Here is a 27,560-nt window from a genome sequence, read left to right as displayed (position 1 = left end):
GAACTTCAATATTTAGGAATATCAATTTTTACCAGCATTATATTCACTTTCAAACCCTTTTCTAAAATAAAAAACTTAAAGAAATGAGTTCACATTACAGATGGTCACATTTAGGGCAAAAAAATAATCATTTTTTAATAATGGCATAAAACCAGTCTGAAATCACAACTTCTAACTTCTGTTTTTTTCCCCACTCTTGTAACTTGAATATAAAAACTATTTCATTTTCAAAAATTACTCCCTTGACAGACTTTTTATGCCTAGTTTCAACCCAAAACAAATTTTTATGGCTCGGTTGTTAGCAGGGCTTTATAATGGAAATGCTGACAGAGTAATTATAGTCATGGGTGCCACTGAAATAAACAATTATGTTAAATTTAAATAGTTTTTTAAAAAAAATTCTTTAACAACAAAACTCTCTTTTGGCACTCCTATGCTGTAACTTTATATATTGATGAGTATCCATTCCATGCATTGTAATTCACATAACAGAAAGAACATACATATGGCTGCAAGTAAGGTATTTATTTTGGGAGGGAGGAATGGACATGGTTGAGTAGGGTTTATGATGACAAAAGAAGATCTGCAACTTATCTCACTGAAAGTTCAGCCACTGGAGAGTGAATAGTTTGCCAACAGATTCTAAATCATACTGACACCAATGAATGTACATCTCAATAGGACAGATTATTGGACAGTAAGTTTCCACTACCACTACATGAGCTAAAATGTAGAGTATTGATCATGTTTTTTCTTTTGTATAATACATTTCCCAAATCACAGGTTTGGAAACATTTCAAGGAGGTACACAAAAGTTGCCAAAACTGAACTAATCCCTTTCAAGAGAAACCTGTTCAGTGTAAAGTTTTATTAGCATATATTGGAAAGATACAATCAGGATAAAATCAAAAGATTTTACCTCCACAATAAAAAAATTAATGGAAAGCAATCCATTGAAGAACTATTTGCAGATACCAACACGGGTGCATGAGGCAGGGAAGGGGTACAGTGGTGAAATGGCTAGTTGTATTACAGAGGCTGACTGGGACTTTGAAAGGATCAGCCACTACTCAAATACACGCTTGCAATGAACTCACCTCAGAGATAAGGTTTAGGCTCATATCCTGCCAGAAGCTCCACATGGGTGGGCCCTTCTATCCACATAGAGCCCATCAAATTCTCTGGGACTCTGTGAGAGGATATGGGTCTGTTTGCAGGATTACAGCCTTTGAGAGTCAAACAACGAGCTTAATAGACGCTTACGGCCAATCCTGCAAACTCTTACCCACACAAGTAATTTTACACCCAAAAGTAGCCCGACTTCTTTCACCCGGACTAATCATAGATTTTATAAAAAGAAAAGGAGTACTTGTGGCACCTTAGAGACTAACAAATTTATTTGAGCATAAGCTTTCGTGAGCTACAGCTCACTTCATCGGATGCAACCAATGAAGTGAGTTGTAGCTCACGAAAGCTTATGATCAAATAAATTTGTTAGTCTCTAAGGTGCCACAAGCACTCCTTTTCTTTTTGCGAACACAGACTAACACGGCTGCTACTCTGAAACCATAGATTTTATGACCAGAAGGGACCACTATGATTATTCAGTCTGACCTCCTGCATAACTGGGGCCACAGAACTTCAGTCAGTGGTTCCTGCATCTAGCCCAAGAATTTATGGTTGAACTACAGCACAGCTTGAGAAAGATATCCAGTTTTAAGGACTCCAAGAGACAAAGAACGTATTACACTCCTTGACAATCCATTCCAATGGTCAATTAATCTCACTGTTAAAATTGTACATCTTGTTTTCAGTTTAAAGGTGCTGACTTCAACTTCTAGCCACTGGAACTTTTCATGTCTTTGTCAAATAGATTAAGGGAGACCTCAAGGATCAGATATCTTCTCCTTGTGTAAGTACTTCTTGGCAAAGAACAAGTCACTTCTAAACCTTCTCTTTAATAAGTTAAGTATATCGAGTTCCTTTAGTCTCACTGAAGGTGCATTTTCAAACCAATAAATCATGCTTGTAGCTCTTCTTTGAACTCTTTCCAACCTGGACACAGTATTCCAGTAATGGTCTCTCCAATACCACATTGTCACGGGGGCTAGTTATAGAAGACTCAGCCCTCCGACAGCGTCCATGGGAGTCCACCCCTTCTGGGGCTATCAAAGACTGAAAAGAAAACCAAACACAAATAAACTAATAAAAGGTTGTAGTAGGACTCTCTTCCTTCAGAGACCCTTTGGGTAGGCCATAGTGCAGTTCAGTTGCCCACAGGTGAACTTCTAGTAATAGTCTCCATGTAATGGTTCAGCACTGGGCCCTTATTTCAGTCATAGGGGGTCTCAACAGACAATGGTCTGCTGAGCAGCTCCTGTCTTCAGCCAGGATCAATCCAGGATCTGAAGACTAAAGCTCTGCTCTTGTCCCAAATCTGCCACCAACTGAGCTGGGTTTCTCCCTTTTACATCTTTCCTCTGTGGCGGGGTAGAGCTACTTGAGCTCATAGCAGCCCATTAACTCTTGCCTACAGGGTGTGAGTTTTATACACTCCATGACACACACACACACACACACACACACACACACACACACACACACACACACACACACTGCTTCTCTACTCCTGCACAATATTCCTCTGTTTATACATCAGAGGATCATGTTAGCCCTTTTTATCACAGCATTGCATTGGGAGCTCATATTGAGATAGTTATCTACAATGGCCCCCTAAATCATTTTAATAAAATAATCCCCACCCTGCATTACAGCCTACATGCTTTTTCTTAGATGTATGATCTTGCATAATGCACTTCCTTGATCACATCTAGCTTGCCAAGTGATCTTGATTGCTCTTTTTCAGTGACTTGTACTTGTTATTTATAACCCCAGCAATCTTTGTATAATATTCAAATTTTAGCAGCAAGAATTTGAAATCATTGATAAATATATTGAAGAGTTTTGGGCTGAGAACCAATCCTTATGGAATCCCACTAGAAAAACCTCCACTAGCTGATGATTCCAGATTAATGTTAACCAACACATAATATGTTACCCATTCCCCTCCACCACCCCCTTAATATGTATTATAAGCATGATATTAATATTGTATATATTATATTAAATAGGAATGTTGCGTAGTTATGGTAACTGACTTGTTTGCTGATTATTATATATATCCCACAATACTCTGCAAAACTAAATATAGCTTTTGGCATTAGCTAATTTGAAACCTGTTAAAGACAACATATATGAACAGTGTGTCCTCATACAGGTTGGGTTTTGCCTTCATGGCCCATAGTACTTGGAATGTGGTATCCAAAACTAACGATAAGGAAGGAACAGGTCGATACAGGAAAAAGTAAAAAGTGATTGGTAGATTTTAATCTTGGGTGATATATGAAGTGTTTTTAGCTTGTAAACAATCATATTATAAGTATGGCTAATTTTGAATGCATACTTTGGAGCACATCTTCTATGTAAGATGAACTGCACACTGCAAGGGAACTGCTTCCAGGAAGGAGTGATCTTGTTTACATATTGTACTATTTTGTTTTTAGACATAAATTGGCTAAGCCTGGTTATTTGGTCTCTTGAACATTTTTTTATATCGAAAACAGGTGTACTCAAGTAACCGTCTATACTTTAGACAATATTAACAATTATGTTCTGAGAGCTAATACAGTCAGGTAACCACCTTTTAAATCAGTTAATATGTTCCACATGCTTCACATGTGTTTTCAAGATGAGTCATGAGTAAAGGCCTGATCCAAAGCCCACTGAAATTAATAGAAAAACACTCATTGACTTCCATTGGCTTTGGATCAGATCCTTTTGGTACCTAAATACCATAGTGAAGGCGACTATATATGAGAGCTAGATAGCTTACATTTACACAACATGTTTATCTCATTAGAAAAATATATTGGCAAACTGATTTTTAGTTTAAAATTAATCAAAAATTGTGATAAAGAATATATCAACTTCAAATCAACTACATTTTCTCCCAAACCATTAAAAATATTTCCGGATCAACCATCAGCCAGAACACTCCATGCCTTTGAAAAGAACAGAAATGAAAGAATGCAATCTCTCTCTGCTACCACCCATTTAGTGACAAACATTAAAGCAACTTCATATCTTTCTTGTGGCAGAAAATTAAGAAAGTGACAGAAGTTAGTGGGATGCTGATTTAAAAATATCAGGAGGAACAAAAAATCTCAATAAAGGGAACAAACAATAATAAATTCTACATTATAAATTGCAAAATTATCTGCACTTTCTACTATCTAATAACTGAAAAAATTGAAAAAAGGAATTAATTCCTTTTAGCTATAGTAATGTTATGTATAGTATAGTGGGTATGTATATGTTAGTATGTATGTAGTATGTATCGTACAGTTATGTAATGTTAATGTTACTAACAATTACAGTAAAAATTTTAGACAGAAAACTGACTTTCAAGTTGATGGTGCCAATTTAATCAACCACTTTCAGTTTCTTAAAGAGAACAGATTTATCATCTTTGTAAGCAAACATGCCAAGATAAATATTCTGTACCACCCCATAGATTTTTTTTTTTTTTTACTATCAAACACAAATATCTGAGTTTTGTTTATTAAGTCTACCATACTTCCTACTATTACTACAGTAAATGGAAAATTTTGGTCATTAAAACAAGATGTGTATCTCATGAGAAAATACCACTGTAAATTAAGTGATAATTTAAAATTCACCAGAGAGTTAATTTTGGGAAATGGAGAGTTCACATCTAGATGGAAATGGACCTATAGGTGTATGACATGTAGTAATGAAAAGAGTTTACTCAACAACATCAAAAGAGGACTCAAATAGAGACAGAGCTGAGCAATGTTCCAGTCCCATTCCTCCTCCAATGGAACTTTGCTATTTCCAGTTCACCGAGGTATAACTTGGTGTTAGAGTAGTAGCACACAGGATGCAGGTTCCTGTAGTGCAGCCAGGACATAAAGGGTATGTCTACACTGCAATTAAAGACAGCGGCACAATCATAGCTGGCCCAGGTCAGTGGACTCAGGCTTGCAGGGCTCAGGCTACGGGGCTATAGAATTGCAGCAGAGGCATTTGGGCTCAGGCTAGAGCCCCAGCTCGGGACTTGGGCCAGCTGTGGGTCTTTTATTGCAGTGTAGATATACTCAAAGGCACTAAGTCAACCATGTGTTGTCTGAAAACAAAGATACTTTGGAGGAGGAAATTAAAGCAGAAGAGTCAAATTTCATCTGATATTGACATGCTTCCTGAGTTTCACTTTTCAAATATTTTCTCAGGAGGAATCCCAGACCTGACCATTACGTCTGAATTTTAGAATTAAAATCCCTGGCAAATTCAGTTGCTTTACCTCAGTGCCTCTTGCGCCCTCCTCCCTCTGAATCTCTTAAGTTCAGAATCAAATGAAGGGCTAAGGCTATTTTACAGCTCCATTTGTGGGTATTATCTTTGCACTGACCCCACAGAAAGACCTAAGTAGCTTCCAGCTCTCTCAGTTACCTGAACTTCTACTTCAAAGAGACTCTATAGTATAGTATTCAGTGGTAGCCGTGTTAGTCTGTATCACCAAAAAGAATGAGGAGTACTTGTGGCACCTGAGAGACAAACAAATTTATTAGGGCATAAGCTCACAGTAGCAAGACACACACACACACACACACACACACACACACACACACACACACCAAGAAAAAATGGGCGTTGACATACCAATTCTAACGAGACTCTCAATTAAGGTGGGTTATCATCAGCAGGAGAAAAAAAAAACTTTTTTTAGTGATAATCAGGATGGCCCATTTCAAACAGTTGACAAGATGACATGAGGAACAGTACGGGAAAAATGAGCATGGGGAAATAGTTTTTAGTTTGTGTAATGACTCATCCACTCCCAGTCTTTATTCAAGCCTAATTTAATGGTGTCTAGTTTGCAAATTAATTCCAGTTCTTCAGTTTCTTGTTGGAGTCTGTTTTTGAAGTTTTTTTGTTGAAGGATTGTGACTTTTAGGTCTGTAATTGAGTGTCCAGGGAGGTTAAAGTGTTCTCCGACTGGTTTTTGAATGTTATAATTCTTGACGTCTGATTTGTGTCCATTTATTCTTTTGCGTAGAGACTGTCTGGTTTGGCCAGTGTACATGGTAGAGGGGCATTGCTGGCACATGATGGCATATATCACATTGGTAGATGTGCAGGTGAATGAGCCCCTGATGATGTGGCTGATGTGATTAGGTCCTATGATGGTGTCCATTGAATAGATGTGGATAGAGTTGGCAACGGGCTTTGTTGCAAGGATAGGTTCTTGGGTTAGTGGTTTTGTTGTGTGGTGTGTGGTTGCTGGTGAGTATTTGCTTCAGGTTGGGGGGCTGTCTGTAAGCAAGGACTGGCCTGTCTCTCAAGATCTGGGAGAGTGATGAGTCATCCTTCAGGATAGGTTGCAGATCCTTGATGATGCATTGGAGAGGTTTTAGTTGGGGGCTGAAGGTGATGGCTAGTGGCATTCTGTTACTTTCTTTGTTGGGCCTGTCCTGTAGTCGGTGACTTCTGGGTACTCTTCTGGCTCTGTCAATCTGTTTCTTCACTTCTGTAGGTGGGTATTGTAGTTTAAGAACACTTGATAGAGATCCTGTAGGTGTTTGTCTCTGTCTGAGGGATTGGAGCAAATGCAGTTGTATCTTAAAGCTTGGCTGTAGACAATGGATCGTGTGATCTGGTTTGGATGAAAGCTGGAGGCATGTAGGTAAGTACAGAGGTCAGTAGATTTCCGGTACAGGGTGGTGTTTCTGTGACCATCACTTATTAGCACTGTAGTGTCCAGGAAGTGGATCTCTTGTGTGGACTGGTCCAAGCTGAGGTTAATGGTGGGATGGAAATTGTTGAAATCATGGTGGAATTCCTCAAGGGCTTCTTTTCCATGGGTCCAGATGATGATGTCATCAATGTAGCTCAAGTAGAGTAGGGGCGTTAGGGGACAAGAGCTGAGGAAGTGTTGTGATCCATGGAAAGCATGTTAAAGCAAAGATTTTTAATTGAGAGTTTGGGGGAAGGCGGAAAGATGGAGGATTAATTTCAAGTGCACTTTGATAACTAGTCTTCAAATTTGTAAAGATAAACATTGTATCTAATCTAAGTCATAATATGTGGTGTTTATACAAATGTCTGGTATTGGCCTTGGCACGGCTGCCCTACTACTCCTAGCAGTTCTGAAAACTGCAGCATAGCCAGCATTAACTGTGTATATTAAGCACAAAGTGTTTGTATAACACTGTGATGACGCAAAAGGTGTTCGGACTACTAATATTTATCCAAAGACTTTCTTCATGATAGTAATGTTATCCAAAAAGCTCTGCTGGATGGCATGCGTAAATAAAGAGTTTTAATTTTCACATTTCTCCAAATCCATTCTTATATACAAAAATTCATACAATTCACTACATACAAAAATAAAAATTGAAGCAAGATCATACAACAGCTATGCTTATAAGGAGGTTACTTGGGAAAAATTCTGCTCTTGCCTATACTGGTATAACCTCACCAATATCAGTGCTTATCTTACAGAATTCTAGGAACACTTAGACCTTAACTCCAGCAACCCAGTTGGATGGTTAGAACATGTCAGTCTTTAACACAATTCAGAGAGATGATTAAAATGCAGTTAAGTTCTGTCAATACTGCAAGATGTAAATATGCTTTAACCAGGTTGGGGAACTACCATGTAGTAGTGAAAGTGCACAGACTGCAGGCTGTGGACTTGAGTGGTGGTTTAGGCCACCTAGAGTTGGAATGTATTAATACAGGGGCTGTTCTGTGGGAGTCAATGCCAGGAAGGTAGGAAATACATCGAGTCTGATTCTTTCCTGAGCAACCTCTGCACTGGGGACACCTATGAAGCCCTGACTGGATTTTACAGAAAGCCTCACTTGATAGAACCTGTGAGGGAAAGAAGTGGCATTAGCCACTCTCTACCAGGAGTGAATTCCCTTTTCCCCGGAATAGCTGTCCCCACACGGGTGAAGGGAGCTACAAATGGCAAATAAAAGATGATTAAGTAAGGCTACTTTGAATCTAGGTCTCCTTATTGCTCTTCCTGCAAGGAATTAACCCACTCCATTAGGCCATACTCTTTATGACCACCTGGAAGCTAGGATGCTATTTTGAATATTAGGGTCTAGGTTATTACCTAATGTAGACTGACATAGCCATATTGAAATCAATAGAGCCACCATGATTTACACCAGCTGGGAAGCTGTCTCTATATGGGTACAATCAAAATCCTAACTATTATCACATACTTTCACTGATATTATAGTCACAGGTGCAACTTCATAGAAAGGCTGTGCCATTATATTCTAACCTGTAGTTTTCACTGAAAACCAAACTTTCTATTTTGAAAAATTAAGCAATTTTTGAATTCTCTGATGGTGAGGAAATGGTTTTCCTGTTTTTAAAATGAAGCTCTTATCATATATCTCATACATGATTTGATTTAAATACTTCAGACTTGCCATGCACTTCTTTACTGAAGAAGACAAGTACCTCTGGTGAGTTTGAACACAATAGGTTCATAATTAAAGTAACAAATATTTTTAAATTGCGTATTAAGCATGCTCAATAAATACTAGCTATCTCCCCAACCAACACAACTGCCAAAGCTGCCCGACTCTCCTCCATGACAACTAACTAATTTTCTCTAGACCATTGTGGATTACCTTTCAAAAAACCTTATGATGATATAGTTACATAATAATAAGTTAACTTTACCTGTACCGGCCATCTACAGAATTTGTAATAAAACAAGCATAGAAATGCATTAGAATTTCAGAAGCATGCCATGTCTTGATTTAAAATAAATATTTAAAGACACAATCTAGAGATAGAAAGAAAATGAATATAAATAGGAAAAAACCCAAAACATTTACCAAAAGTTCAAATTTAGGATAAAAATCTTTGAGAAGGAAAATGCACAACCCACATTTTCTTAATTTAAACCATTTAAAGTGGGATTTTCAAAAGTCACTTAGGTTATATCTACACAGTAGACAGACACCCGCAGCTACCAGTGTAGTTGCTGTGTAGACATATTCTGGAGGTGCTTCTGAAAATCCCACCCTTAGAGTTTTTAAAAAAATAGTGATTAATGTACCTGTCTTCACTAAAAAGGATAAAAAAATAAACAATCTAACATTGCAAATACCTGAGCAGTAATACTCTGACCTTAATAGTTCAAGAACCAAATTAGGATCAACATTACCCAAAAAAGCCACAGTACTGTGAATTCATTGTTTCATTTATTATAGTACTAGATATTTATATTTAAACAGTATGACAAGGGAAACATTTAGTTTATATATATATTATTCAAAATGACTAACCAAGTATTATTTTATCAATTTCAATTGGTTAATAACATAGTAAAAGGATCCTTATTGGTTAATAACTTAGAACAGTTTATAATTAAAACATACAGTGTTTTAATACCATGTGCTGCAAAGAGCCACAGGAGACACATTAAAGAGCCACTTGATGCTCATGAGCCTCAGTCTGAGTGTCACTGCTTGAGAGGGTAAATCTTTAAAATGGTATTTTATGGATAACTCAAAGACAGAACAACCATCTTCTCAATGCCAATAATAGCCAATATTACATAGAAGCTACACAGTATCAGAAGCTCCATTGCTCCTCCCTCTAGTGTAGCATACAAATTACACACTATGCATATCTGAAGCAACAAATCATATTTGCAAATTTAATTTGCAATATTTGCAAAAGCCTATTGGCAATTGTTCCATTATGGCAGTAGATTTGCCAAGTTAGTTACATGATTGTTATCTTCTTTGTTTTCAAGTTAATAAAAGATTTCAGAAGAAAACAAGTTTTAGGAATGAATTTAATTACATTCTCCCTTCCATGCTCCCCCTTTATGGTAATCTGTTACGCTACTGAGTCTAATTTAGATTGCAAGTTTCTTGGGGCAGGTAACTATCCTGTAATTTACTGATAAAGAGCTATGCACACACCTATAGGCCTGAAGTAAATAAAATAATAATAATGAAAATGCCAACATTAACACGTTACCCAGTAAAGCATTTAGCCACAATTATGAATCATACATTTGACCAATGTAAGAACGAAAGCAAGTCTGAGTACCCCTCTGTAACACTGCTGTAAATATGAAGTAACTTCACTGATGTCAATGAGGTACACTGAGTTATTCCAGATTTACACTGGTGTAATTAAGCAGAATTAAACCCTAAATGTTTTATTAAGAAGGTCCCTTGAGGTTGGTTATTATCAGTCTCTAAGATACGTTTTAAAGCATATAAGTATGAACTTGGGTTTTAAGAGGATAGGGGAGATAATAGTTGGGAATGGATTTTTTTTTTAAATAGTAAACCAGCTGTAAAGTAACCACAGTCCTGGTTGCATCAACAAATCACAAAGCTCAGGACTGCTATATTTCAAGGTTGGCTGTGATTCTATTTCTGAAAAAGAGAAAGGAAGTAAGACTAGGGACACAAAACACCTGCTGCTGTAGAATTCATCACCACCCAGCTCTCTTGCTTATTCATACAGAAATACCCATCATATGTGTGATAAGAAAATATCCAGATAGGAAAAATAAAACGGTACATTTCCTCTTCCTCCTCTATTTTAACATAAAAATCAACTGATTTTTTTAATGATATAAACTAAGTTCTTTATGTCTTGAAATGGTACATTTATATTCTTCTATTAATAGAATACCAGCACCACCACCAATTTTTCTTTTAACACACTAATTTTGGGCCTCCTGCTGTGGGGTGATGTGTATCTGCAATTTCCATTAACTTTAAGATGACTGGGGTACTCAGCACTTTTCAGGGTCAGGGAATTTAATGAGTATGGACAGCTCCTTTTCTGAAGGCTTTCTTTCACATAAGAAATGCAAAAGGCTACATCAGAGTAACATTTCAATTGTAAATACATATTGATGTTAAAATACTAGAAATGCTCTCTGGATAATGGCCAAACACACTAAAACTAAGTTACCAAGGATACATGTCCTCACTCAGACTCTAAAGGGAGAATTGGTGCTTTTCATCAACAATTTGGATAAGGGTCGTATACATCCTTTGGATGTAACTTTACTTTAAATGTTGTAAGACACAGGGAAGCAAACAAAGTCATTTGTTACATTTCAAGAGAGCATGTGTAGGATTTTATTCTGGTTAAATATGTACATCCAAACCAAACAATTCCTTCAGAAAGGATCCATGTTAATTCATTAGTGTTATTCAAGTATACACATAAGGATAACCACCACATTCCTATTAAAAATGTCGGGTCTGTTCATGGAAGTTTCTCTATGTTATTACAATGCTAGCTAACTATCTGCAAAGCACAAGAATGGAATGCTATTTATCTTTAATTCAAGGATAAAGAAATATTTATTTGCTCATTTTGTCTCAATTAAAATGTTATGCCCTATATTCATCTAAGCCCAAAAGACAAACTGCAACTTGGTCTTATAAGGATTAGGTTTTTACATGAAAGCCATCATTTGGAATATTTTCAAAAAAAACAAATAGTTGTAGTCAGGTGCACTGTAGTGAATTATCTTTATTGCTAACAACTGTGTAAAGAAGCCCTGAACTAAAGCTGGTTAATAAGAGTATACTTCAGATTTATTCTATAATTCCCAGGTCAAGGGAATTTGTAATGTGTCAGCAGACCATCTTTGTTTATCTAATAAAAGAGCCCGAAAGAATGGAGTCTTACAGTTTTGTTCTCAGTGGAAACGTGTGGGTCCCTGAACAGTCAAATATGACACTTTGAGACTCTCTGCTGGTAACCCAGATAACTGCAATCTACATTGTATAATAAGTACATAGATAGCTGAATAAAGAAAGGTTACTTACCTGTAGAGAAACTGGATGTGGATTTAGAAAAGCTTTGATGATCAGCAAGAAGACATGTCATTTCCATACGAATTCAGTGACATATTTAGGAAATATGATCTCTCCAAAACTAGAACTAGTGAAAGTCATGTGAGGTTTGAATGAAATGAAGTGTGCAAGAACAGCTTTAATGATATAAAACATGCAATTTCCACCATCCCAGTTCTTAGCCCTTGTGATTCTGAGAAGCAAACTACTGTCACAACAGATGCTTGTGATCATGGTCTTGGTTCCGTCTTGACTCAGCTAGAAAATGGACAAGAAGTAACTATTGCATTTGGTTCCAGAGCCCTGACCTATCTGGAAAATCCTATTCTGTCACTGAGAAAAAAGTTTCTGGGCAGTAAGACACTTCAGAACCTTGTGGGATAGGAGATTTATCTTAACCCCTCTCTGCTTTAATCATCATGTAAGGTTCTGGACAAGCAACTCCAAGAATTGCAAAATGGGCCACCAAATTAATGAACTTTGATTTCCAGACAATGTATCATCCAGGTGCCAAGAACGGTCTGACAAACGGTCTGTGTCACCTGCCCATACCTTGTCATGAGGGTGCAACAAAGACAAAGAGATTGCCATTACACAAATCTCTGCTACAACTCAAGGAGCGATCACAATCTCAGAGTGGGCAACAGACATGGGAGAAACAAGATACTTCAGGACCTAAAGACTTGTATAGTTAGCAGATGGCCCTCCAGGATGATGACACCAGAACACCTGCAATCCTGCAGACATGTATCACATGAGCTGACCCTTGTATATAAATGGATTTCAAGAACTGATCATCTTGTTGTGCCTACACTTCTGAGAATAATAGATTCACCTGAAACATGAAGGACATCTGGAGAGGAGTCTAACTCAAAGATGACTGCGACAAGACTTCTGGCAGCCAGGGCTGGACAAGCAATTTGGGGAAATAATCAAGAATTGCACAGCTTGTGCTAGTTGTGATAAGTCATAGAAAACCTTTAACATCCCTCATACCAGTTGATTATCCCAACTATTCATAGGAGAAACTGGCTCTCAACATAATGGGATCCTTTGAAGATCATCCTGTTACACAAAGGTTTGCCATAGTAATGGTAGTGGTATTGGTATTTGAGTAATGGTATTACTCAAAGTGCTGGAAGTTACACCACTGGAAAGGACACCACTGAAATAGTGATTAAGTTCATGCCATCAGTCTTTGCCTGAGAAGGATTTCCCAAGGAATTGGTAACTGACAATATAATACAATTGACCTCCGAAGAAATGCAATACTATCTCAACAGCAATGATATCAAACACAAAACAGTTTCTTTATATCATCTAAGAGCTAATGGTCTAGTCAAGAATGAACAAACTGGTGAAAGAAAGTTTGCAGCTTATCAGTTTTCAAGCAAGATCACAGAAATAAGTTTTATCACCCTCTAAACTGTTAAGAGGACACAATGCCAATACATGTCTTACTACCTGTCAAGGGCTTACATAGTCTCTTTTTCAACTAAACCTTCAAATGAAATTATTTGTGAATATGTTAAGAACAAACAGGAGAAATACAGACAGTACATAGGTTTCAGAGTAGCAGCCGTGTTAGTCTGTATCTGTAAAAAGAAAAGGAGTACTTGTGACACATTAGAGACTAACAAATTTATTAGAGCATAAGCTTTCGTGAGCTACAGCTCACTTCATCGGCATCCGATGAAGTGAGCTGTAGCTCACGAAAGCTTATGCTCTAATAAATCTGTTAATCTCTAAGGTGCCACAAGTATTCCTTTTCTTTAGACAGTACATAGATTGTAAGAAAGGTGCTAAACCTAACTAGTTTCAAACTGGAGATTTTGCTCACATTAAGCTGTGACACAGTCAGAAAAGGATGTTCAAGCTATTTATGCCCTTTGCAGATGATAAAAATCTGACAAGATTCTTCTGTATTAGTAGATGGAAAGAAATGGAACATTTCAAGATAGTCCACAGTTCATCAGCTACAAGCTGAAAAGGAGAATGCTCATTTCTATCTTGGACTGCAGAACATCGATGACACCAATAGTGAGGAGGGAAAATTTACAGTAGTAGGAACTGCATCACTGCCTAGTCTCATTCTTGCCTCTACAGGCATTAGGAGAAGTGAGAGACAAAGGAGACTGCCTAAAAAATTGGAAAACGGTTACTGGACTCTAGTGATGATTTGGAAGTGACTGTTTAGAGTAAACATTGTAAAAATTAAAGAGAAAGAGTGTGTTGTATCTAGCTCAGTACAGATAGCTATCCCAGTTTGTGTTTGTAAGTTAGTTCGTAGCTTTGAGTCCAGGAACTACAACTTCCAAGACACACAGGGGAAAAAGGGAGAGAAGAGAAAGAGGAAAAGGAAAGGAAGAACCTGAGCTCTGTGAAAGAGTGAGGGGAATAAATATTACTTTTATTGTTATGAAGCTTTGTGAGATTTCCTCAAAGGGGTTCAGGTACAAAAATGCTCTAATTTCAAAAGTGCTGAGCACCCAAATGATACCATTAGCTTCACTTAAATGTTTGTGTATTCATATGTGTATATTGTATATCTATGCTAAAACTCAGCATAACCAAAATGTAATGTTAATTATATAAATATACACAAAAAACTCATCAGCTGGATCACGTTTGTCAGTTACTTCAAGTTCTGTTCATATTCTAATGAGCTGAAAATTGCAATTACATTTTCACAAAAAAGAAATAGATGTCATTGGGAGGATGACAGACCAGCTCAGGCCAGAGCCATAGGCAAATTCACTTATGTGAACAAACTGTCGATTAATTGCAGTTAACTCACATGATTAACTCAAAAAAATTAATTGCAGTTTTAATCGCACTGTTAAACAACAGAATACAAGTGAAATTTATTCAATATTTTGGATTTTTTTCTACATTTTCATATATATTGTATTCTGGGTTGTAGCTGAAATCAAAGTGTGTATTATTTTTTATTACAAATATTTGCACTATAAAAATGATAAAAGAAATACTATTTTTCAATTCACCTCATACAAGTACTGCAGTACAATCTCTGTCGTGAAAGTGCAGATTGTAGATTTTCTTTTTTTTTGTTATATAATTGCACTCAAAAACAAAATAATGTAAAACTTCAGAGCCTACAAGTCCACTCAGTCCTACTTCTTGTTCAGCCAATCGCTAAAAGAAACAAGTTTGTTTACATTAACAGGAAATAATGCTGCCCTCTTCTTATTTACAATGTCACCAGAAAGTGAAAACAGGCTTTTAAATGGCACTTTTGTATCTGGCATTGAAAGGTATTTACGTGCCAGATATGCTAAACATTCATATTTCCCTTCATGCTTCGGCCACCATTCCAGAGGACATGCTTTCATGCTGATGACGCTCATTACAAAAAGAATGTGTTAATTAAATTTGTGACTGAACTCATTGGGGGAGAATTATATGTCCCCTACTCTGTTTTACCTGCATTCTGTCATATATTTCATGTTCTAGCAATCTCAGATGATGATCCATCAGATGTTGCTCATTTTAAGAACACTTTCAATGCAGATTTCAGAAAACGCAAAGAAGGTACCAATGTGAGATTTCTACAGATAGCTACAGCACTCAACCCAAGGTTTAAGAATCTGAAGTGCCTTCCAAAACCCGAGAGGCACGAGGTGTGGAACATACTTTCAGAAGTCTTAAAAGAGCAACACTCCAGTGAGGAAACTATAGAACCCAAACCACCAAAAAAGAAAATCAACCTTCTGCTGCTGGCATCTGATTCAGATAATGAAAATGAACATGTGTTGGTCCACACTGCTTTGGATTATTATCAAGCAGAACCCATCATCAGCATGGACGCATGTCCCCTGGAATGGTGGTTGAAGCATGAAGGGACGTATGAATCTTTAGCACATCTGACATGTAATATCTTGCAATGCCGTCTACAACAGTGCCATGCGAATGCCTGTCCTCACTTTCAGATGACATTGTAAACAAGAAGCGGGCAGCATTATCTCCTGCAAATGTAAACAAACTTGTTTGTCTAAGTGACTGGCTGAACAAGAAGTAGGACTGAGTGGACTTGCAGGCTCTAAAATTTTACATTGTTTTGTTTTTGAATGCAGTTATGTAACAAAAAACCCCTACATTTGCAAGTTACATGTTCACAAGAGAGATTGCACTACAGTACTTGTATGAGGTGAATTGAAAAATACTATTTCTTTTATCATTTTTACAGTGCAAATATTTGTAATAAAAAGTAATGTAAAATGAGCACTTTACACTTTGTATTCTGTGTTGTAATAGAAATCAATATATTTGAAAATGTAGAAAAACATCCAAAAATATTTAATAAATTTCAATTGGTATTCTATTGTTTAACAGTGCGGTTAATTGTGATTAATTTTTTTAATCGTGGTTAATTTTTTTGAGTTAATCATGTGCGTTAACTGCGGTTAATCGACAGCCCTAATAAATACAAAATAATCAGAGAAAATACAAATATTGTCACTTTCTGGAGTAATTAGAATAATTTTTTCCCATAATGGTTTCAGTTAAAATTCAGGAAAAAATGGTTTCTAGCATGCACAAACCAATAGCATAGTTTTTGACTGCTTCTGCCTGACGCTACCTGCTTCTCTGCTTAGCTCTAAGTGTCTTTGCTCCACAATTTTTCAACGATCCTGAAATTATTTTTCCAAATAAAAAAAACCTTCTGAAATCACTAAAGAAAAACCTTACAGTAATTATTTTTTTAATTCTGGAGAAGACTGCAGTGACCTCTTTCTTACTTCTTCAGCACCATTCTTCCTCTTGTCCATTCTGTGACATGAACTGTAATCATGAGGAAGGTTACCCACCTGAACACAATGGGTGAAATCCTGGCCCTGCTGAAGTGGTAAAACTCCCACTGACTTCAATCAAGCCAGAAATTCACCTAATACATATTAGCATAATACATGCCATTACTCCACAGTGAAATATATGTTTAAAATCCTGTTTACTAAAGAAACCTTCAAACAGTGAAACTAATGAACAAGACTTACAAGAATTAGTCTCTTTAAATTAGTAATTGTATCTTCTAAATATTCAGTTCTTTCAAGTGATGATAATATTGCAGAAATAGATGACTTCCACACATACTTTATCTAAACTGTCATAGATTCTTCTTTCCTATAGCATGGATAATTTCCGAGAATAATTTTTGCTTAAGTTTTGGATACTCTGTTGCACTTGTTAACATGAAAAATAAATTTTCTCCTGACAAAAGATGTTCTTTAGTCTATAAAAGCTTTGTTGCAGATTTAACATTAAGTTCCATTTGTTCCTTTTAAAGTGGCACATCCACACATTGGAGAAAACTGCTGCTAGCCTAAAAGGAAACGGGAAGTACGCTGGATGGTTTCAAATACTTTTCTTATAATGTCAGACATTTGGTGTCTCTGAGAATATAATTACACATCCATTTATAGCATTGTTTATATGCATTTTACTCACTTGACCAGACCCTTTTAATTCACAGCAATTTAAGCATGAGAGAGCCATTGAATCCATATTTGGTATAATTGCTAAGCATATGTTTAGGCAGACAAAATTAGAGTCTTGAGAGTACATAATTTCTTAATTTATTTTTCGCTATCTACAAACTGTTTAGCTAAGTCAAAATACTGAATTTTAAAGTGGTAAAGCAGTAAAACTGTCTATCCTTTGTGTTTACAAGAGAAACAAAATATTTTAAAATCTTATCACTTCAGAAATATAGCTGAATATAGCAGTGAAATTTTTGCTTTACTTTTTTGTCAAGAACTGAAAAATGTGATTTCAATGGTTTTGTTTATTTTTTTAAGTTAAAAAAAACTCTAGTAGCTTAAAATGTTTTTTTTTGGTACACATGCCTTCTTTTCTCCCCATCAAACTGTGTGAACTTTCCAACAAGGAGCATTAGTTTCACTGGGGGAGGGAAGGGTGTGAGTGAGTAGTGTTGATACAATGCTTTTACAATCATTTTGAAAAGTGCCATATTGAAGACACAGGTTACCAGAATCTTCTGTTTAATTAAATAGGAGATTATAAACAAACCAAGGAAGCAGCAATGCAAACTTCCTTCACTGCTCTCAATCCTGAGCGCTGGGGAGACCAGTGGTACCAGTATATTGAAGTCTCCGTGCCCATTTAATTCTTGGCCTCACTGCTTAAAGTTCCAAGAAGGGTGTAAATTAGTGCCAAACATCACAGTGATTTTTGTGATTTGGATACTTGTCCACTAGGATCAAGACTGAGACCACAAATTCATTTCCAATCGTCTACTGGACAGCTATTAAATGGTAACATTAATCAGTACCTATCTGGGTCATATTCAAACCTATGACTTTGAAGTGAAAAGTTGTGCCATCCCTCCTACAATTCCATTGAGACATCCAGCCACTCAGTGAAAATGACTACATTTGGGGGCTCATTTTTATATGTTTCTAATTTTAAATATAATACAGTATATTCATCCATATATTTTTCCTACTATGTCATCACCAAAAGCACCATAATATTAAAAAAAAATAAAGAATGTAGACAAACCAATGAATTCTTCTAGAAGCCAAATTATAGAAAAGTCTTACACTGGCTTCCAGATCTCAACAAACAAGTTCACAATTGACTGTTTGAATCCAAGTTATAACTGGGGAAGGTACATGGAGGTCCTAAAATGCAAAAACAATGACAAACCCCCAAAACATTCTGGCACTGACATGAACCTATACTCACCCATCATTGGAACAAGTCAAAAATTCTTCTTTTATTTTGGGATGCCAACAACCTGTATTAAGCATTGCTGTATGACCCTGGAAAAACATAAAAACATGAGAACCAAATTCTACAGCAAACACATTTTTCAAATACACATTTACTTTCCCCTCATTTTTCAGGCTCTCCACCTAAAATAACCTGCACTATTAACCATATTCCTTACTGCCAATTATTTTGTATGTAAAATGGACAGTGTTTTAATAACAGTCCTTCATACTAATAATGTAACACACAACCATCCAGTTGGATGCTTTTTTAAAATACAAAACAATCAATATACAAGGAGAAACTATGGCCAGCAGAGTTAAAGTATAATAAATATGTTTAAGTTTATTAAGAACAAAAAAAATGTTAACAATGGAAACTAGATTACTAGATGGAAATTGTAGAATTATCAAAAATAATGCAGAAATGGCAGAAGTGTTCAATATTTCTGTTCTGTATTTAGAGAAAAACGGTTCATTTAGACATATGACATGTGATGCTGATACTTTTTCCATTCCAATAATAAATTGGGGGAGTTAGAGATTTTAAAATCAGCAGGGTCCAGATAACTTGCATGCAAAGATTTTTAAAAAGAGTGGCTGAGGAGCTTGCTGGATTTTAAATATTGATTTTTAATGAGTCTTGGAACACTGGGCAAGATTTAAAAAGGGTAAACGGCACAACCTGGGTAATATAGGCCTTAGTCTGACATCCATTCCAGGCAAGATATTGGAACTGCATATCAATAAAGAATTAAAGAGAGAGCGAGAACTCAGTGGTTTGAGCATTGGCCTGCTAAACCCAGGGTTGAGAGTTCAATCCTTTAGGGGGCCATTTAGGGATCTGGGGCAAAAATTGGGGATTGGTCCTGCTTTGAGCAGGGGGTTGGACTAGATGACCTCCTGAGGTCTCTTCCAACCCTGATATTCTATGATTCTAAAGGAGGGTAATACAATTAATGTCAATCAACATGGGTTTATGAGGAAAAAAAGGTCTGATCAAACTGACTTGATTTTTTTGTAATGCGATTACAAGTTTGAGTGATAAAAGTAATAGTGTTGATGTAACAGACATATTTCTGTAAGGCATTTGACTAGTTCTGCACAACATTTTGATTAAACACTAGAACAATATAAAATTAACATGGCACACATTAAATGGATTAAGACCTCGCTGATAGATCTCAAAATGTAACTATAAAACAGAGACAGGTTTTAGAGTAACAGCCGTGTTAGTCTGTATCGGTAAAAAGAAAAGGAGTACTTTAGGAGCATAAGCTTTCGTGAGCTACAGCTCACTTCATCGGATGCATGCAGTGCAAAATATAGTGGGGAGATTTTATATACACAGAGAACATGAAACAATGGGTGTTACCATACAGACTGTAACAAGAGTGATCAGGAAAGGTGAGCTATTACCAGCAGGAGAGTGGGGGGGACCTTTTGTAGTGATAATCAAGGTTGGCCATTTCCAGCAGTTTATAGGAACAGTAGGAGGGGAAATAAACAAGGGGAAATAGTTTTACTTTGTGTAATGACACATCCACTCCCAGTCTTTATTCAAACCTTGGGTAAAGTAGGTAAAGTAAAACTATTTCCCCTTGTTTATTTCCCCTCCTACTGTTCTTGTAAACTGCTGGAAATGGCCAACCTTGATTATTACTACAAAAGGTTCCCCCCCCCATCCCTCACCCCTCCCCACCCCTGCTCTCCTGCTGGTAATAGCTCACCTTTCCTAATCACTCTTGTTACAGTGTGTATGGTAACACCCATTGTTTCATGATCTCTGTGTATATAAAATCTCCCCACTATATTTTCCACTGTATGCATTCGATGAAGTGAGTTGTAGCTCACGAAAGATTATGCTCTAATAAATGTGTTAGTCTCTAAGGTGCTACAAGTACTCCTTTTCTTTTTATAAAACAGAGAATCACCATTGAGTGCATGGGTCTCATAGTCCTGTCAACAAGGCAACTGTCTCTGTGCCTAGGCTGAGTTCAGCTCCCCTGTACTGGAGCAGGTGAACCCAATCGAGCTAATTAAAGAGGGCTGGGCTATATCTGGGCCTATATATAAAGGTGGAAGAAGAAAGGACTGAGACAGGCTGAGCCCTAAGGACAGAACACCACAGATGCATCCGATGAAGTGGCTGTAGCTCACAAAAGCTTATGCTCAAATAAATTTGTTAGTCTCTAAGGTGCCACAAGTACTCCTTTTCTTTTTGCGAATACAGACTAACACGGCTACTCTTCTGAAACCTGTTACATTAAATGTTACTGAGAGTGCTAGGAAAACTTCAATATATACCCTACAGTTTACTACCTCACCATTTTCGCCCCAAAACACAATTATTCATTCCATTTTTTTAACTAGTTTATCTGTGCCTTTGAATTCAATTATTCCTGTCACTCTTCTTCCATTTGTCTTTTTTCTCTTACATGATGGAAAGTCACCTAAAGACTTAATAGTTTCTCTTGACTGTATCATTACTTAATTCATGGAAGTATGGAACAATCTACCCAGACAAGGGGACAAGACTCTAGCTCACTCTGATCTCTAGTGCTTGGGATTTCCACAGCCAAGTGTCCTTCACCAAAAATGCCATGGTCTACGAGTTTCACCCTGAGCTGTATCAGCCACTCCCTGTGGGAGTAGAGTGCTCTTGAGTCACCTTTCGGTCTAACGCATGGAGAGTTTTAAATAATATAACTAGATCCTTGAAGCAGATCTGAAACTGGATCAGAATGTATTTTCATAAAAGATAATTTGTAAGATGAGAATGGACAGACCCATTTCTTCAAGATGGAAATATCTGCTGGCGGACATTTTACCAGAATTTAAGCAACTGATATTCTATAGCAACTCACAAGATTTCGAGAAAAGACCGGGAAAAAAATAAGCAAACTATCTTTCTTAGGGAAAATGCCTTTATCCAGTTCCTTTGTGTATTTTAGTTAGACATGTTTGAAGTGTTGGCACAAGCTTATTAAATAAGTTTGAAGAGAACAAAGGATTCTTATAATATTACATAAAATTTAAAAACCACACCTGCAAAACTAAAATTGAAATTGTTTCAGGTTTTTTTTAAGAGTTATTATGGAGACAGTTTTAGCAACTATTTAAAAAAATTACCAGGGAACGAATACCTAAAAGCCAATATGACAGCATAACTACTCCAGCACTTTGATTGTAGGAGCATCATATAGTGAGGTTTCAAAAGTTTACAAGATAAAAAATCTGCATTATTTTTAATTAAACAAGAACCAAAACAGCTGTTAATGTTATATGGCTTTATATACATTCTGCTAACCAAAAGAAATAGTGTTCTGATATGAATAGCAACAAGTAATGCAGGACTTAGGCTAGTTACTTGGTAGTCAGCTCTACAAGCACTAAATAAGGCAATTTTATCACAAATCTGAGTGGTAGATTTTATCATTACACTTAAATTATTAATTTTAAACTATTCACAAAACTTATCTGCATCTACCAGACTGGGGGGCAGCGGAGAGCTCAGGGCTTCTGCTCTGCGGTGAGGCTAAGGACTTCTGCCAGAGACAACTGGCACCTGCTCGGGGCGGGGGTGGCAGCACGGCACAATACAAAGGTTCGTCCTCCCTCACAGTTTGAGTCACGCTCCTCAGCCATGTCTCCCCGCCTTACATGCAGCGGCTCTCCCTGCAGTTCCCAGGTGTCTGCTGCTGCCTCTCCTCATGGCCACAGCTCCCAGCTTGTCAGCTCCAGCCACTGTCATGCAGGGAGGGGGCTCAGCAGTACCATGTGACTGAGCAGCACCAGCAAACCTTAGCAAAAATCGGGGGGGGGAAGTAACCCCATGTGCCCCACCATGCACTGGCTTCAGCGCAGTGGAGGGTATCAGGGTTTCAGCCCTGTGGGGCTTGCCTACTGAGACTCCATGCTTCAGGAGCAGGGCTGAAGCCCCGAGACCCAGCTCTTGAACTTCTAAAGATTGCCGTATGCAGCTCAGAGGGTCAGTAAATTTGGCCACCACTGTTATACGGAAAGCTCAGAAGGGAACAAAATGTTGTTATATCAAGGACTATCACCAGAACAATAAATAACCTAAATAAAAGTACAAGACAACTATACCAGTATAGAACAATACAATTTAAAGTTCAGTGTTTCTTAACTTACTTTGGTGTTTGCCATGTCCACAATGTACTGGTCTCCTTTAACACATTCCATTACTGGAAAGCCATCTCTGTCAAGAACTTTAGCTTGAGAGTTACCAGACACAACAAGAATGACATCCCCCGTGCTGCTATACTGTAAAGATTTGATTTGGTGACTGAAAAAAATTAGAAAACACAAAATATGTTTTCATTAAATACAATTACCTTAAGCCAATTTTAAAATGAAGATGTATCAGTGGTCAGAAAATCCTTAAAACATAAATGCTCTGAAAATAAACATATAGTATATCTATAGTATTTTGATGAGACAACTAATATGCAGGGATTAGAGGCTATGCCTGAAGTGAGAGAAATGTTTTGCATGAGTTGTGCCTACCTGATTGCCTACATAATAACATTTACAGAGTATTATACATTTTACTTTTGGACAAACATATTTATCAAAGGGTACTTTTGTAACTCCAGGTAACAGTAGAATAGGGGTCACAAGAGGTATGTCTCTTCAGGGCAGAGATGATCCCTGGATCAAGAGAGGCAAGTTGACCCAGCCAGAGGGGCTTGATACATATCTTTGGACATCTCTATACAGACAGCAGTGCCTTGCTGAAAGGAGAACCTAGTGTTCAGAGAAGGAAAGATTACCTAGTCCACCTAAGTTAGCTCAAGGTAAGTGTAAATTTAGATACATTAAACAAACCTTTTCCTTTTTGTTCAAATTCCTTTTTTCTTGTGTTTTCAACAGCAATCTCAAAGACCAATAGTAGAGGATTAATAGGAGATGTTAAAAAAAATCTTAGAATGAAGAACTAGTTACAAAGTTTAACTATGAAACTGCTATTGCAACTCCATAATAGGGCGCAAACAAAACAAAACAAAATATCAAAAGCAACAAAGTTTCACAAGGAAGTGAAAGTGGATTTTAACCCAAATACAAAACTTGGTATACAAAGGTGGAAAAGAAGAATAAGGACTGGTGCCATTGCATAACTTTCAGGAAAAATAAAAAAAACCTAAAAGGATCCGTCTCCCAAAGCAAGCCCTCTAGCTGATTAATAAAAGAGCTAGAACACGTGTCAGATGAACACAGCTAAGAATTCACTGGATACTGTATGATGGGAATCAATTCTCAAACAAACTTGTGGTCACCATTTTGGAACTATTCCATTTAAGACAGTAGTTCTCAACTGGAGGTACATGTATCCCTGGAGGTACGCAGAGGTCTTCCAGAGGGTACATCAACTCATCTAGATATTTGCCTAGTTTTTCAACAGACTACATAATGAAGTCAGTACAAACTAAAATTTCATATAAACAAAATTAGAACGGAAGAAATTGTTCAGTAATAGTGTGCTGTGACACTTTTGTATTCTTATGTCTGATTTTGTAAGCAAGTAGTTTTTTAGTCAGGTGAAATTTGGGGTACACAAGACAAATTAGATTCCTGAAAGGGCTATAAAATCTGGAAAGGTTGAGAGCCACTGATCTAAGAGACAAGTTCTTGCAGCTGTTTGTAGAAGTTGATAAGCCTCCCTTCAGCTTACACATTCAAAGCTAAATTCAGTCCTCATGTGCAAAATGTGTGTGCGTATAAGAAAAGTTTGTTTTAATAAATATTAAGTAATTGCACATGGAAACAATACTGAGCACTGTCTGACTGCAATATTTTCTGCTGCACAGTACCACAATAACATCAGCAAAGTGATTAGAGGATGAGAGTAAAGAATGATCTTGTTATATTAACCATTAAAGTAAAACAGAAATTATCTCTACAGTTACATTAATTTACTGCTGACAAAAATGCAAGTTCAAGGATATGTGACTTAAGAAATAAGCTCCAAATTGCTTCAAGTTTTATATTTAGTTTTCTATTTTTCCAAGACACTTTCTTCCTAAGGCAGTGCCCAATACAAAATCCTGGGTCAAATTTACATGGCAGAATAACGCTGATCAATCTGTAAAACAAGTCATGAATACTTGCTACTTAGAAAGAGCAATTCCAAAAGCGTGGCCAGGATAAATTTCAAGTTGGTAGGGAAGGACTCCATTAATGAGACAACAATCAGTTAACATGTGGAGATGCCTATATCTATTCTTAACATAGTTTCAGTATCTTCTTAGCTCAGCATTTGACAAAAAATAGATTATGATTCTAAAACTCCTAACACCCTCCCTAGCAACTGGGGACTGGGTTTCTCAATAGGGAGCTGTCTGCCTAGCCCAGTGGTTCTCAAACTAGGGCCGCCACTTGTTCAGGGAAAGCCCCTGGCAGGCCGGGCCAGTTTGTTTATCTGCCGTGTCCGCAGGTTCGGCCAATCGCGGCTCCCACTGTCCACGGTTCCCCGCTCCAGGCCAATGGAGGCTGCGGGAAGCAGTGCGGGCCGCGGGATGTGCTGGCCACCCTTCCTGCAGCTCCCATTGGCCTGGAGTGGTGAACCACGGCCAGTGGGAGCTGCGATCGGCCGAACCTGCGGACGCGGCAGGTAAAGAAACCAGCCTGGCCCGCCAGCGGCTTTCCCTGAACAAGCGGTGGCCCTAGTTTGAGAACCACTGCCCTAGCCTCTGCTCTTGCCTCCTCCCTGCATAAAAATCTTTCACTGCAGCCTCTGGGAACTAGGTAGTTCCTCTGGTTATTAAGTCTGTGGTAAATTTTTCAAGCAATAAGTATGCATGTGTCTATGGGGTTTCCTCCTTCAGATGAAAGAGAATGTACTTTTGATTCAACACCAACATATTTTTTTCTCCTACTTTTAAAAGAAGCTGAATAAATCACAGAAATTAATGCACAATTAAGGTTTTGCTGAAAACTCATGAAAGCAATCTGTCACTTACTAATTTAGCGTTTTATGGTTCATGAGGCAATGCCCTTCTGTGGCAACACATATCTGATCCTCTTCCCACTGTAAATCCACTAGCTCAGGGTTAGTTAGTAATAGTAACTGTATTTAATTCTCCTAACAGCAACTTAAAATAAGCATAGGTTTTGCATACAAAGAATCTCTGGAAAAAAAACTATATATTTGTTTTATGATGCAAAAGTGAAAAATCACTTCAAAGGCACTCTTTTACAATCTAGACTTGCTGCCAAATTATTACAAACCTTGAGTTTTAATAAAAATTGGACATTAATATATCCAGAATACTACTTCATAGTCAGAAGTACAAATTTCAGGCCACAAAGAAGGTTCAGCATGCCTGCATGTTCATATTTAATACTTCAAGCAGTTACTGGATGACATGGTAGATTCCGAAGAGGCAGGTTACCTATGCATGATAGCAATTGTGAAAAGGAGATGGGAGAAACTTTTTTGTCTCTCAAACTCTTTCTTACCCAACACAATAAATTACTGTTTTTGGGGAAAATGAAAATTACATATAAAATAATAAAAATGTTTATTTTCGGAAGTTTAACATTTTATTCTCTTACCAATTAAATATGTAAGTTTAATGTTAACGAAGTATAATTAAGGCTGCAAGTCTGTTACCGGGGTCACAGAAGTCACAGATTCCGTGACTTTCTGTGACCTCTGTGACTTCTGCAGCAGCCAGTGCTTGCTCAGGAGCTGCCCGGGCAGCTCCTGGGCTAACAGCAGCAGTTTGGGAGTGGAGTGGGGGTCAGGGGGGGCGGCTCCGGGCTAGGGGTTGGAGAGTGTGGTGGGGCTCCCCGGCTCCCACTGGCATGTCCCTGCAGCTCCTAGGCAGCAGAGAGCCAGGGGGCTCCGTGCGCTGCCCGCGCCCAAAGGCCCTGCCCCCGCAGCTCCCATTGGCTGTGGTTCCCGGCCAATGGGAGCTGCACAGCCACCGCTTGTGGTAGGAGCAGTCCACAGAGCCCCCTGGCCCCTCCACCACCTAGAAGCAGCAGGGACATGTGGAGCTGGGTAGGGAGCCTGTCAGCCCTGCCAACCCTCCCCCCTGCCGCAGCACCAGTAGGGGTCCCGGGTCACGTACCACTGCCCACCTCCCACCCCCCAACACCAGTGGAGGTCCTGGGCCGCACGCCGTTGTCCAGCCCCCACCCCCAGCACCAGCGGGGTCCTGGGCCACCTCTCCCAGCACCTGTGGTGCTCCTGGACAAGCCCCTCTCCAGAGCACCCATGGCCCCCATGCCCAAGTTTTAGTTAGAGGTATATAGTAAAAGTCATGGACAGTCATCCGTGAATTTTTGTTTACTGCCCGTGACCTGTCCATGACTTTTACTAAAAATACCCATGATTAAATTGTAGCCTTAAGTATAATAAAAGCAAATACGGAGGATAGTTATTTTAATGCTCAAAAAAGTGTGGTAGGATCTTTATAGACATTTAAAAATTATCCCTGCTTCAAAGACTTTAAAATCTACAACTGAGGTGGAGATAAGGGGATGAGGGAGGGTAAGGGGATGAGGAATGAAGGAGGATACAGGAATATAATCAAGCAGATACTCAAGTTTATTCACATAAATATCTGTGTTCCTGTAATGGGTTTTTCATTAAAAAACTTTTTTAAAAAAAGACAGATACAGAAAAATGAACATTGACTCATTTATTGTGGACATCACAGAAGACTCTTTTTAAGATCAAGCATTTATCTGAGGAATCTTTTCTAATGTAGGTTGTAAAAAAATTGAAAATGCTTGAATTAGAAGTTAATAGGCTACAATAGCTACCAGATAAATTATAATTGTGCAAAAAGAAGGACTCTAGAGTTCACAGGAAATGGAATAAAACAAG

General features: G+C 37.8%; 1 protein-coding gene across 2 annotated transcripts in view; it reads right to left on the bottom strand.

Moving 5' to 3' along the window:
* Positions 1-27,560, bottom strand: part of WDR70 (WD repeat domain 70) — a 263,191-nt gene that overhangs the window by 140,458 nt on the left and 95,173 nt on the right. For both annotated transcript variants that reach the window (XM_038403369.2, XM_043515328.1), the window contains exons 8-9: positions 22,856-23,009; positions 18,675-18,751 (exon numbers count right to left, since the gene is read on the bottom strand). In XM_038403369.2, the coding sequence (XP_038259297.1) occupies positions 18,675-18,751; positions 22,856-23,009 (231 nt within the window). The remainder of the gene's footprint in view (positions 1-18,674; positions 18,752-22,855; positions 23,010-27,560) is intronic.

Source organism: Dermochelys coriacea, chromosome 5, assembly GCF_009764565.3.
Source record: "Dermochelys coriacea isolate rDerCor1 chromosome 5, rDerCor1.pri.v4, whole genome shotgun sequence".
Lineage (NCBI taxonomy): Eukaryota > Metazoa > Chordata > Testudines > Dermochelyidae > Dermochelys > Dermochelys coriacea.
This window is presented reverse-complemented; position numbering and strand designations above follow the sequence as displayed.